Raw genomic sequence first — 13,841 nt, forward strand, 5'->3', positions numbered from 1 at the left:
GGACCTACTGGTAAATAAAACATTAGAAAGGTTATTATATGATCCCTTTATATATTTATACATAGTTATCATGTCACCTCTTAAGCGCCTCTTCTCCAGTGTAAACAGACCCAACTTGGCCAGTCTTTCTTCATAACTGAGACTTTCCATACCCTTTACCAGCTTAGTTGCCCTTCTCTGGACCCTCTCTAACTCAGTAATGTCCCGTTTGAGCACTGGAGACCAAAACTGAACAGCATATTCTAGATGGGGCCTTACCAGCGCTCTGTAAAGGGGAAGAATAACCCCCTCCTCCCGTGAATCTATACCCCTTTTAATACAGCTCAAAACCTTGTTTGCCCTTGCAGCTGCTGCCTGGCATTGCTTGCTACAGCCAAGTTTATTATCTACAAGGACTCCAAGGTCCTTCTCCATTATGGATTTGCCTAGTGCAGTCCCATTAAGGGTATACGGGGCTTGCATATTTTTACATCCCAGGTGCATGACCTTACATTTATCCACATTAAATCTCATCTGCCACTTAGCTGCCCAGATTGCCAGTTGGTCAAGATCCTGCTGCAGGGATGTCACATCCTGGATAGAATTGACTGGTCTGCAGAGTTTTGTGTCATCTGCAAACACTGATACATTACTCATAATACCCTCCCCTAAGTCATTTATGAACAAATTAAACAAAAGTGGACCCAGTACAGAACCCTGAGGGACCCCACTGAGAACCTTATTCCAAGTAGAGAATGTACCATTAACAACCACCCTCTGTACCCGATCCTGTAGCCAGTTTTCTATCCATGTGCAAACGACTTCACTAAGACCAATAGACCTTAGCTTAGAAAGCAGTCGTTTGGCCCCATTCATCCTCTCCTTAATACAGTGCAGTCGCCCTGTCCCCCCGCAGAAAAGCACCCCCAAAGCATGATGTTACCATACTTATGTTCCTCACTGTGTATAATTTTTTTTTTTTTTACTCCTCAATACAGTGTCTAATGTCTAGTAATCTTAACTGCATATGGGAATATATTTCCTTCGTCCTGGTCATAGCATTCTAGGTTCATTCATTAATACTTATTTAAAGCCTAAAAAGAAAAGAAACACTGAAATTACTAGTATGGATGGCATGAATTTATAAAAGCATTTTTATTGTCCTATTAAATTAAAATTGACAAATATACCAATCAGTGATCTAAATTATTGTTTTTTTAAATGTTGTTCTCCATACACACACAATAAAACCTAGACTATTCTAATAACCTCAAATGTTCATTTTTTTATACATCTGAATTTTTACATATGAAGACTAAACTGTATATGGTATAGTATATAGTATTGGATCTAATAACTCATGTGTTGTGAACCTGATATATTTAATAAATAAAGTAGAAATGTGCTGATGATTTGGGTGGGTGTAAAAACTGAATTTCCTTGAATGTAGTCATTTGTTTTGCAGTTGTGTTTATTTGAATTTTAAACCCTAAAACCAAAAAAGAGAATGGTCAGACATAGTTTATTATATTTAGGCATCAAAACTGCTTTGCATTGTTACTTCAATTCTCTATAGAGAAAGAGCATAGATTAACATACACAAAGGCTAGGACTACTCAAAGATCATGCAACTGGGAATTAATGCAAAAGAACTGGCATGTAATTATATTTCCTTGCCTTGGCCTTCTCCTGTTCTTCTTAGCAACCTTTAACTCCCCCTCCATGCCCCCCCCTTTCCAGCAGTCACCATAAGTTTCCTTTCCTATTGGCAATGTTCTGCCTCTCTTATTATGGACTTGTATCGGCAAACAATGGAGGCTTGCTAGAAACTGTTTGCTTTGGAAGATATATTGCCAAACACCGCCTTTGCCCATAGTACTACATAAGCAGTGTTGGTTTTAGAGAAGACAATCTGAGGACCTTAAAGGAACAGTAACACCAAAAAATGAAAGTGTATAAAAATAATTAATATATTATATACTATTGCTCTGCACTGGTAAAAGTTGTGTGTTTTCTTCATAAACACTACTGCAGTTATATAAATACCCTGCTGTGTAGCCATGGGGGCAGCCATTTAAATTGAAAAAAGGAGAAAAGGCACAGGTTACTAAGCAGATAACAGATAAGTAGCATAGATTCCCATTGTATTCTACACAGTTTATCTGGTATATTCTTATGTAACCTGAGCCTTTCCTCCTTCTTTCAATTTAAATGGCTGCCCCCATGGCTACACAGCAGCTATTTCTATTAACTATAGTAGTCTTTCTGAAGCAAACACGCAACTTTTACCAGTGCAGGGCAACAGTACATTATATTTTAATTATTTTAAAACATTTTTATTTTTTAGTTACTGTTCCTTTAAGAGACGGCTCCTGTTGGGGGCACCCCAGTGGCTCACTTAGAAAATGACTGTTCTCCTAATCAGTGACTCATAACCCTATTGATAGGAACTAGCAACAGGATTTGAAAAGGCTTTTATGCAATATAATGCTGTCTTAAAGAAGTTGTCCATGCCTCTCTCCAAGGTGCTGACCATATGTTTATATCAATTCTGGTGATGTGAAAGTTTCTTCTAGATTGACAGGGGATTAGATTCGGGGCAGCTTTTGTCATTTCAACAGTGGTGTGCCAAGGCCTTATTAATACTGAGAGATGCTGACCTAGGGCTAAACTATCAATGCCATTAGCAGAATTTATCATCCACCGCAACCTTTTACCTTCTATTCTGCATATGGCCATTAGTAACATTTTGAATTTAGGATTTGGAAGTAAAATAATGTGTTTTTCAATGTATTTCCATTTTCTTGTATTATTTGCATAATTACTGCACTTTCAATGCACTTTACCTTTGTTTCACTTGATAAACAGGCAGTCCCAGTGAGCCACCCCGATGGTCCTTAGTGCACCATCATGCCACATCATGCAACAACAGGCACTTAGTGTGGCACTATATATATATATATATCACAGCTCAAGTCTTTGCACTAGTTCAGGATTAATTTAGTAGCATTGATGCCAGCTTCATAATGAATAGATTTTTGTCCCACTTTACTAATTATTTTTTTTGTAGAAATACAACAATGACTGGTGGGTCGGGCGGCTAGTGAAAGAAGGGGCAGACATCACCTTTATCCCGAGCCCCCAAAGGCTTGAGGCCATTCGACTGAAACAGGAGCAGAAAGCAAGGTAAAGTTTCTAATCACTTTGCATTCATTAATTGACTTACTATTGTTATTTGCTTCCAGTTTCATCATCTTATTTCTTTTTTTTTTTTGTGTCTGTGCGTTTGTAGAAGGTCTGGTGGCGGAGACATGGTCTCAGGAAATCGACGTTCACCTCCCCCATCTATGGGTAAAGACTGCATTTTATTTTACTATTGGCATATTGTATTGTGACGTGGAAACACGCACAGATTAATGCCATATTGGTGCCAGGGAGTTTGCAGAAAAGCTTCCAGTCCCATTAAGGTGAAAAAATTACAGTATTAGAAATGCATTACCATTCTAGCATGCTTTAACAAAACTTAGCCTAAAGGTACTGCTATTCTGTACAATGCCCAAGGCTTCCCATTTCTATTCTATGCTAAGGCTGGGTTCTTCTCTCCTGCTGGACATCAATTGAGATTAAAGGGGAAGTCCTCATTAAAATGATCTTTTATTATGATGAAGACTGTAGTATTCTAAGACAGATTTTATGGACCACTTATTTTGTCTGGATATAGGGTTATCTGGCCAGTTTGTTTCATGGGTGTGGGAATAATATGGAACTCCTCAGCAGGGCTGGACTGGCAATCTGTGGGTTCTTGAAGATACCAGAGGGGCTGCTATAAGATGCCAATCTTATTGGGTGCTGTTTAGGCCTCTGTGTACTTAAAATGTCAGGACCTATATTGAGTCCAGACCTGCTCTTTAACCTCTTACTAGTTTTATCACTGCTAGTGTAATCTGTAAACCCCTGCCTATGAACATCTGCAAGAAGGTTGTTCTGAATAGAAAGCATAACACCATTAGATTCCGCAGCGTAACAAACTCCCCTTTCTCTAAGAATGTGGAAACCAGTTCAGATATTACTTTTATGCCTATAAACCTGTTATTCCCTGTTACCATGCTATCGCAGCACAAGTGAATGAGTAATTACAAGCCATTGTTAAGATGAAATATTTTGGAAGCTAACAATAACTGAGATATATCTGTCTGCTATTGTTTGTGCCGTTGCCAGGAAATTTGTTCTGTGTAAGCCACATGGACGTTATTGGGTCTTTTCTTGCTTTATTATTACTTTTGCCTTTTTATGTGTAAATAAAGGGAAACTAATGCTCCTCTGTGAAAAGATTGCCTTGTATTTACAGGAGAGTAGCAGGGGCCCCACTATTTATATAAAATAGGACACTCCATACTGTAGCACTGCAGCCTTACAGAAGCAAAGATATCTTTATCATTCTCCTAATAGCTTTCCATCTAAGGGGTGCTCATAAAGTTTGGTCATCCTAACCTCCATGGTCCCTGCCCAATACTGGTGTCACTGAATCTGTCAGTGCCTGTGCTAGAACTGAGCCTGGGGACAGCTTTGGGACACACAGAAAAACATAAAACATTTAAAAAATGGTGAACGCAAAAATGTAAAATACAGGTATGGGATCCGTAATTAGAAATCTCCGAATACAGGAAGACCATATCCCATAGACTCAATTTTAAATAAATAATCGATTTGAGCCCAGTACTTGAAACCAGCTAAGATATAATAAATCCTTATTGTTGGCAAATCAATTCAACTGAGGTTATTTAATGTTTAAATGATTTTTTAGTAGACTTAGGGGTTGATTCACTAAAGTGCGATGAAACGAGTGCTATTTATAGCATTTGTAAAAAATGTTATCGTTTCTTATTTTTTGCGACTTAACGCTCGATTCACTAAAAGGACAGGCGTCATAATTAAGACGCGATGTTCTTTGCGTTATTTAACTCATGATGAACGCTTTTCTTGTGTTAATTCCCACCGCGTGCGTTATTTCCCACTACGCGTGATATATTTCGCCACTATATTAGCGCACGATTTTACGCACTTAACCATTACTTTCGAAAAAACAACTGTTCTGAAAATTACCATTTCCCTGAAAACTGGAGGATCCATGACTCTAGGGCAACACATACTTTAAAAAATCCCACTGCAAAGTCCATATTGTGTTGCCAAAAGCTCACGAGGTGTTAATATTCGCACAGACTAATGCGATATTTAGCGCATTTAACGCTTCATATGTGTTTGTGAATCGTGTTAGTATTATTTCTATGCGAGAATTAACGCAATGCAAAATGACTTTGATGAATCGGGACTTAATTATCGCATGCTTTTTTGCATTAAGCGTTATCGACCTTTAGTGAATCGGCCCCTTAATGTATAGTGATCCAAAGTCCCTTACCTGTATAATATATATACTGTTTTCCATTAATGTACCTTACATTGCTTCCTTTGATCATTTTTAACATATTATATATTTTATATTTCTTACTGTGCCACAATGAAGGTAAACTGTATTATAGGCCAGAAGCAACTTAAGTATTTGGTGCTCTTATTTGGATATCTTAGGTCTACTTACGTTAGCTAAGGCAATGCTCCTACCCTTTTGTATATATGCAAGAAAAAGAAATGATTCCAAATAATTTGGGGACAAATGTTTTACTGAGATTAAATATATATGTGAAACAGAAAAAGTGCAAGTGAAAACTGAAGCCCACAGATAAGAAGCAGAAGAGCCCATTACTTGTATGACTTGCCTTCTGTGTCCAATGCTTGCTCTGTTTGTGTACAAATTCTGTACAAATTCCATAACCAATGCTAGACATAGATAGAGATAATGGGTCCCCTCTGTAATGATATTCTTTAATGCCTTCTGTACTGTAAACCATTTCCCAATATCAATTCATATTCTTATTTCCTTCACCAAAGCTAAACAGAAGCAAAAACAGGTATGTTATTATTATTATTCAAGTTTATTATTATTGCATTTTTCAGTTCAGAATTTTTTAGTTTTGATTAACCTTCAATGGTAAAAGTGCAGGTCAATTTAAATCTAAATAGCATAAATGTTTAAGAAGAATATCAGAGCCTGGGTGCAGTTCAGATGGTGAAGATAGTTCCCACAATGTAAAGGAATCCGCACTCACAGGGATTATGTAACCAGTGTTACAGTAAACGATCTTATGCATAAGAAGCTGAACCCACTGTGCTAGTATGTTTTTCTCTAAATTTCCAGTTAGCTATCTGATGGGCGCACAAGAAAGTCTTGTAATAGAATGTATGCTCACATTGGCTTGACACTTCTGCTTTTAAGACATACATTGGTTACTATGGTTGCAAACACTGAGCAACAAGAACTGATAACTAGAATACAAGGACAAACTTGTTTATTTTTCTGATTTTATTGTTTGCATTTCTTCTCTTCTTTTCCTTTTGGTTATTTGGCTGCAAAGACTGAGCAACGAGATCTGTTTATACAAAGACAAATGTATTTATTTGTCTAATTTTATTCAGTGCAGTTCTTTCCTTTTGGATGATGTCACATATAACAAGTGTGCTTTGCTACATTCTGTCTTAGTTTCTATTTTATTCTTTTACTTTTAGTTTATATATATATATATAACAAACAAGGAAATGTACTCTGGTTTCACCTTACATTGCCCAGGAACAATCAATAGTGCAGTGCCGTGTAACCAGTTGTATGCATTTTAAAGTGCCAATGTACACCTGTGGCCAGCAAAGACTCAATAAGTAAGCTTTATGCTGAAAATGCCCCCCTGCCTAAAGGTGGCCATACACGCACCGATATTATCGCACGAAACCTCGTTTCGTACGATAATCGGTGCGTGTATGGCATGTCAGCGAGCCGACCGATATCGCAGGAAGCTGCTGAAATCGGTCGGCTCGCCGATCGGCCAAGTTAGAAAATTTTGATCGGGCGCCATAGAAGGCGCCTGACCAAAATTCTCCCTTCAGAGCTGAATCGGCAGAAGGAGGTAGAAATCCTATTGTTTCTACCTCCTTACCTGCCGATTCAGCCCTGAATGGTGTGTGGCGGATCTGACGATGTTTCGTGCGACCGACGGTCGTACGAAACATCGTGAGATCGCCACGTGTATGGCCAGCTTAAGTTTGGTTGTTATTTATGTCAAACATTAGAGCATGGTTTGTTTATAATATCACCATCCCCAGTGGAATTATCTCTCCCAGGCAAACTTTCAATGGAGAGGGTCCCCAGATGATGTATTTCATAGGCATGTATTCGGAACAGAATATTTTAGAATAATGAAGCTAACAGATAACCTGTGTACAGAATAACATATTTTAAATGGAAGTGCAGCTTTTGACAACTATCTATTGGGGAGGTCAAAATGCCTTCCCTCCTGGCAGCTGCTTCCCATTCATATGCCTATGGCAATGGCAGTTACTGGCACTGTCAGCTGGGGATCACTCAATAATACTAGATATAATACTAGATATTGTGTTACTGTAGGTCATCTTCCATCAAACAGGAGGCTTACATTCAAACAGCATTGGGGGTTTATTTTCATTTATCATACTGCTTCACTTATTAGTTCTAAAATGTAATTTTTTTCCTAATCAAGGGTCATAGTTTTAATCATGTTTACTGAAGCATGTAATTAATAAGACAGAATTAACAAGTTCTAATTAATGGCTGATCAGAGATCATCAAAGACTCTATCCTCCGTAATGCCTGTCTTGTATATGGCCATCTCAGCAGTTGCTTGTCCAGAGCTCAAAGCTTGTGCCCCTCTTTTTTTTGCCCAGATCTTATTCCTGTGTCAAGACTGGTCTATGTAGACTGTACATTATATTTCCGTTTGCTGCATCTTTGTGTCTGTTCTTTCCTTTGGGGGGACCTACATACTGTAGATCTATCCAAAGCCAAGGAGAGCAGCAGATGATGGTGCAGTATGATCTCGCACAAAGCCAATATGGGGCTTCTCTCTTGCTGCACAGGGCTGAATATAGAAGTGGTGTTTATATCATTAATCACTGCATGTATCTGATAGACAGATGGGTCAAAAGATCCAGAAAATAGTTTAAGAGCTAGCGTTTAGATCAAGTTACAAACGTACATATGTAACTGGAATTAATCTCTGTTGTGCAGCTGTTCAGCTCCTTAAGGGCAAGGCAACCCTACAACCAAGAATTTAATAAAAGGAGACACATCCAATGGAAAATATGAATTGTACATATATTTTAGACTTAAAATGAATATAGCATTTTACACATATATCATAATGTACTTTTTTTGTGATCTATCTCATTATGCCCTTTTGCAATTGTAACACAGAGCTGACTTTGTAGGTTTGTATCCTGCCATTAACAGGCAATATGTCATGGGATAAGTTATGGATTTAATTTTTTTAATCTGCTTTGATTGAAATAACCACATGCTGTAGTGGGTATCTCTTTTGTCTTCTTCGTGCCTTTTATCCTCTCTAGGCCTTTTATCAACTGCAGCATTACCAGCTAGTTGGCTGTGTCTCCTTATTTATATATGCACTTTGTGGCGTGCCTATTTATTATCATATAAGAGCTTTAGAAATCTTGCTTTAGGCTGACAGTCTGACATTAAAAGCAGAAGCCTAGAAGCAGGAGAAAAGAAAACCATCCTCTATATATAATAAAAAGCACAACGTTTGCCCAGATGCTGTAACTCATAGCAACCAATAATATCTTAAAATATAAAAAGGTGACCACATACAAATATATAAATGCTTTGAAAGCTGCTTTCCCCAAGAACTGGAGAGTATAATATACTGTAAATATATATATTTATATTTATGGTCCCTCTTCCTCAGGTACCAACAAACAGAGCTGAAACTCACAGTAGTAGTGCTTAAAATGTTGGATTTTTTTCAATAAATCACTTATTCCCGATTGAGTGCAGTATGTTTTTTTGAATATATTTAGGGTTAGGTAAAGGGTAGTGCTCCTCTCTGCCTACCAGCACCCGGGACAGCTTACATATAGTAAAGGGTAGTGCTCCTCTCTGCCCCTTATATATATATATATCTATATATATTGGGTCAGACCTGATCTCCGGAGCTCCAGCTGGCTGCTGTTCTCACCTAAGGGCTCTGGTACACGGGGAGATTAGTCGTGAGTCTTTTTCGGCGATTTGCGCGAAATCGCGCTGCCGCGTCTGCCATCCCGCCGGCGACTTACATGTTCGCCGGTGGGATGGCAGGGGGAAGGCAACTCGGGGAGATTAGTCGCCCGCGAGCAGGGAGTTTTGCCGCGGGCGACTAATCTCCCCGTGTACCAGAGCCCTAAATGTAACTATACTGTACGTGTGCTCAGGGGAGGGGGCTGGGCGGGCAGTGCGGGGGGTGTGGGGGCCCCCAGTCCGAACCTGGTCAGCAGGCCAATATCTATGTTTCTTAAAGAGCTTTAGTCCATAAAAGTCACCTTCAGCTCCTGCTTAGGGCCTTGTTCTAGGTTGCACCCCTAATATATATGGAAAAATAATACATAGCAATAGACATAGAAACAACACTACAACAAAAGAAATCATATTTATAGAAAACCTTTACTACTATGCAGTATGATTTTTGTTGGACATGTTTTATCACTGGTTCTCATATGGAGAAAAGTTATAGTTACTAACACTAACAAGTCTCCTTGGTATCCTTAGCATAATGTGGCACCAGTAATAGTTTACATTTGACTCACCCATAGAGGTACACACAGGCAGTGACTGCATTATATAGTATGGCTTCAGGATAAATCATAGGTTGTGCCTCAGTGCTACTGACTGGCTGGGGCCAATATCAGTTCAACATCTGCTGGTGTAGCAGTGACAGTCATAGCAAAAGCCATATATTTCTGATAATGCATGAAATGTATAGACCCCTGTGTATATTTAGAAGTGCGTTTTAATCAGATGCGAAAAGTTTTAATTGTGGCAAAAAAATCTGATAGAATAATGTAATGACTCTACTGCACAGAGAAGTGTGTAGCTGTATCTATGCCCTGTCATTCTTCTCCTGGGATTTGAATTCTTTACGTCAACTTTACATATATTTGTATTTATATGAATTTAAGGCCATTAATAACTTGGTTTTTATTTTCTCACTTTGACTGCCTTGTCATGGGTTGCACCAATTTATGTGTGTATGAAGTGACTGTAACTTATGCTGGAGTGCACAGAACATTTACTGCTTATTTGTATTTCTCTATATGTATGAAGCAGCTCTTATATTGCTTGCACCAGCCAAGGCATTCTATATGGACAGTGGCAGGACAGTAGCATCAAGCTATAAGCACTGGCACCCAGTAGGGAATATTGTTGCATTAAATGGCACATTGCATGCCTTTCTATTGGTGGCTTTTTTTTCCATGTATACCACTTGGGTATATTTTATTTTATGAGGGAGGAAGAACATGCCACAAATGTAAGTGAATAAAAGTTAGCCTAAATCTTTAACTCCATTATTTATTTTAAGATATCTTCCATGTTATTGCAGTGTTCTTACAGTAATCTTTTCATTTCTTATTAGGCAGAGCACATTGCACCATATGATGTGGTTCCATCCATGAGGCCCGTGGTTCTTGTCGGCCCCTCCCTGAAGGGATACGAGGTACAAATTCAGTGTTTTAGGGTGAATTGACCTGCACACCATGTTGGGCAGTATGTTTTCTTAATTAACAAAGATATATCATGCAGTAAGATATCAGCAAAATGACTGGCCCTGATTATAGCAGGAAATTACATTAGCTGGCAGAAAGGCAAGCATAATGACATTCTAGGGGGCCCAGTCGTAGGACTCAGGTTATTGGACATTGCTAGTCACTGGAGCATAGAACCGCATTGTTTTGCTCTGGGGACCTCACTGTTTTTACATCTATATTCTCACTCTTGGTCTGCTTGCTAATTTGATGTAATACGTTGTGATATAGGAAGCTGACCTAGATAGTACAAGTGAAAAATCCTAGTCACTGCCAGTATTGACAGCTTTAACTTGTACATAAGTGTCGCCATACAGCCCCAACCTTATCTACTAGATGACTGCTAGTGCAGAGGGCTTCTAAATGTAAATGTAGCACTTGCAGATGTACTCTGTTATGTATCACCAAAAATCCAATGTAGTTAAAGGAATTATTATTTGTGTTTTGTATATAAACATAGCCAAGGAATGTATTAATAAAAAAAACATGTTGGTAAAAAGGTAATGCTAGAATATGGGTAGTGCTTAACTGTATCAGGCCCAGACTGACAATCTGTGGATCTGGGGCTGCTGTAAGATGCCACAAACAGTCACTATTTATTGGGCTGGTAGGGGGGCTGTTTGGGTCTCAGTGTACTTGAAATGCCAGAGCCTATTTTCAATCCAAGTCTAGACCTGTATTTCTCTCCCATTCCCAACCTCTTTGCATATTTGCTCTCATTACTTAGTTACTCATACTGGAAAGCCAATGGGACAAATGGACACATAAAGGTTTACCAATAATCCCAATAATCTCACACTTAAATCAAATCAATTTGACTTGCTGTAATATTTTTCCCTTAAAGATGTTTCGCTAGTCACCCAAATTCAGAATGACATGTACAAAGATCACTCTAAAGTTAAAATACAAGTAAAGTGTATTTTACTGGGGGTGCCAGGGAAAATAGAAGTTTTTTCCTCAGGCTGGTGCTCACTAAGGGGCACATTTACTAACCCACGAACGGGCCGAATGCGTCCGATTGCGTTTTTTTCGTAATGATCGGTAATTTTGCGATTTTTTCGGCGTCTTTACGATTTTTGCGTAAAAACGCGAGTTTTTCGGCTTCTTTACGATTTTTGCGTAAAAACGCGAGTTTTTCGGCGTCATTACGAAAGTTGCGATTTTTTCGTAGCATTAAAACTTGCGCGAAACGTTGCGCCTTTTAAGTTTTAACGCTACGAAAAAGGCACGACTTTGCGCGCAAGTGTTAACGCTACGAAAAAATTGCGACTTTGCGCAACTTTCGTAAAGACGCCGAAAAACTCGCGTTTTTACGCAAAAATCGTAAAGACGCCGAAAAACTCGCGTTTTTACGCAAAAATCTTAAAGACGCCGAAAAAATCGCAAAAAATACGAAAAAGTCGCAAAATGTTCGTTTCCAATCAGAATTTTTCCAATTCGGATTCGAAATCGTGTCTTAGTAAATCAGCCCCTTAGTGTTCCGCTGGCATTTTACATACCATACTAACATTGTCCCAGGCATCCTATGTAAAAAATCTTTGTTTGCACATGTGCGCTAGAGTATACTTGGCTGATTTACACTACTGCACATGTGCAGACTGCCAAGGATAGAAGACTGAAGGTGCAGAGATGTTGGTGCAACACTTATGTAGATTTTCACACAACACGGTGTATGCAGTGCAGTGTGGTGTGCTCTGACTTGTATGTGGGAGAAACCAAACAACAGTTACACCAGCCTATGGCGCAGCACAGTAGAGCCAGCTCCTCTGGTCAGGACTGTGTACCTACATCTATAGGAAAAAGAACATATTTAATGATTTTAATTTAACATTTAATGACTGGATCAAGAGGCATTAAAAAGCCATATATGTAAAAAAGGGGAAAACCAAGTTTACATAGAGGCCGGGGGTGCAACATCTATTGTCTGCCACATACAATGCTGCTATGGAACCTCTCCCTGGATGGTTTAACAACACCAATTATGATAATACATTGAACACCTCACCTTCATGAGAACCCTGACCCAATGCTGGTTATGATAAACAGATTATGCTGATTGGAGCAACATTCCAGGTTATTTATTTCAGATCCTTGTACAAGTCATTCTGCATTGAGAAAGCCAGTCAGGTGACTAGCGAAATGTCTTCAAGAGAAAAAAAATCCAGTTGATTAGACGTATTACTATAGACAAATAGAGTACAAAATAGAAACCAGAATGGATACATAAGCTAAGCACTTTACAGTCATTAGATTTAAATAAGGATATTGGTTTAGAAAGCGCTTCATAACTACGGTATATTAAACTAAAAATGTATTTTAAAATCTAATGCAATCAATATAATGTGAAATTAATTATGCATCATTTGTCTTAAATCAATTTGTTATTTAGGTACAGAAATGCTGAAACAAATGGCTTTAAAGGATAATTAAACCTTAAAAATTGTATGTAAAATTGTTCAGGGTGCTTTTATAAGCACTTTTGCAATTTACATTTATTATTTATTTTTTCTGTTTCAAAGCCATGCTGGTCAGTTCCTGTAACTGTACAGTCAATAACAGTAAAAGAGATATACCTTCAGAAGGAAAGTAGAGAAGTGTTCTAATGTTGCCCTGCGCAGAACAACAGATCAGAAGCCTCAGATGCTCTCTCCATCTTGTTCCTGAGCAGCGCAACATCACAACACATCTTTGTTGTACTTCTAAATGTATCGCTCTCTGACTGTATAGGTACTTTAGCTGAGGAGCTGGTGGCGCTGATGGTACAAATTATATTGGCAGCAAACTTGAATAGCTGTGAAATTGAAAAAAAAAATAGTTAATGGATGTAAATTTCAAAAATGCTAAGAAAAGCACCAGGAGCAATTTTACATTAATTTTTTGAAGGTTTACTTACCCTTTAATTAAAACAGATGCTAAATATTTTTGAAATTTGATGCGGTCATTTACAAAGTGCTACAGCAGTTGCGTCCATGCAAAGTTGGCTGCAGTTGTGTGTAAAAAAGCCAATTTTTAATGGTACTTGAATCCTATTTGTGCTTCTGTATAGTTGCTGCCCTCTTTTACAAATCTAATGCAAGTGTATGTACTAACTCAAGGGAACCCTAGAGCAACTGTCACCTCCAGGGTTTCCGCAGAAACCTCCGTCAGTA

The 13,841-nt window shown here is 38.5% G+C and overlaps 1 protein-coding gene across 4 annotated transcripts in view; it reads left to right on the forward strand.

Annotated features, from left to right (window-relative positions):
* Positions 1-13,841, forward strand: part of cacnb3 (calcium channel, voltage-dependent, beta 3 subunit) — an 89,375-nt gene that overhangs the window by 57,783 nt on the left and 17,751 nt on the right. For 3 of the 4 annotated variants that reach the window (XM_012956448.3, NM_001126672.1, XM_012956447.3), the window contains 4 exon segments: positions 3,050-3,165; positions 3,272-3,330; positions 5,923-5,942; positions 10,524-10,604. In XM_012956448.3, coding sequence (XP_012811902.1) covers positions 3,050-3,165; positions 3,272-3,330; positions 5,923-5,942; positions 10,524-10,604 — 276 coding nt within the window. 4 annotated transcript variants of the gene reach the window in all.

The sequence above is a fragment of the Xenopus tropicalis genome, chromosome 2 (genome assembly GCF_000004195.4).
Source record: "Xenopus tropicalis strain Nigerian chromosome 2, UCB_Xtro_10.0, whole genome shotgun sequence".
Lineage (NCBI taxonomy): Eukaryota > Metazoa > Chordata > Amphibia > Anura > Pipidae > Xenopus > Xenopus tropicalis.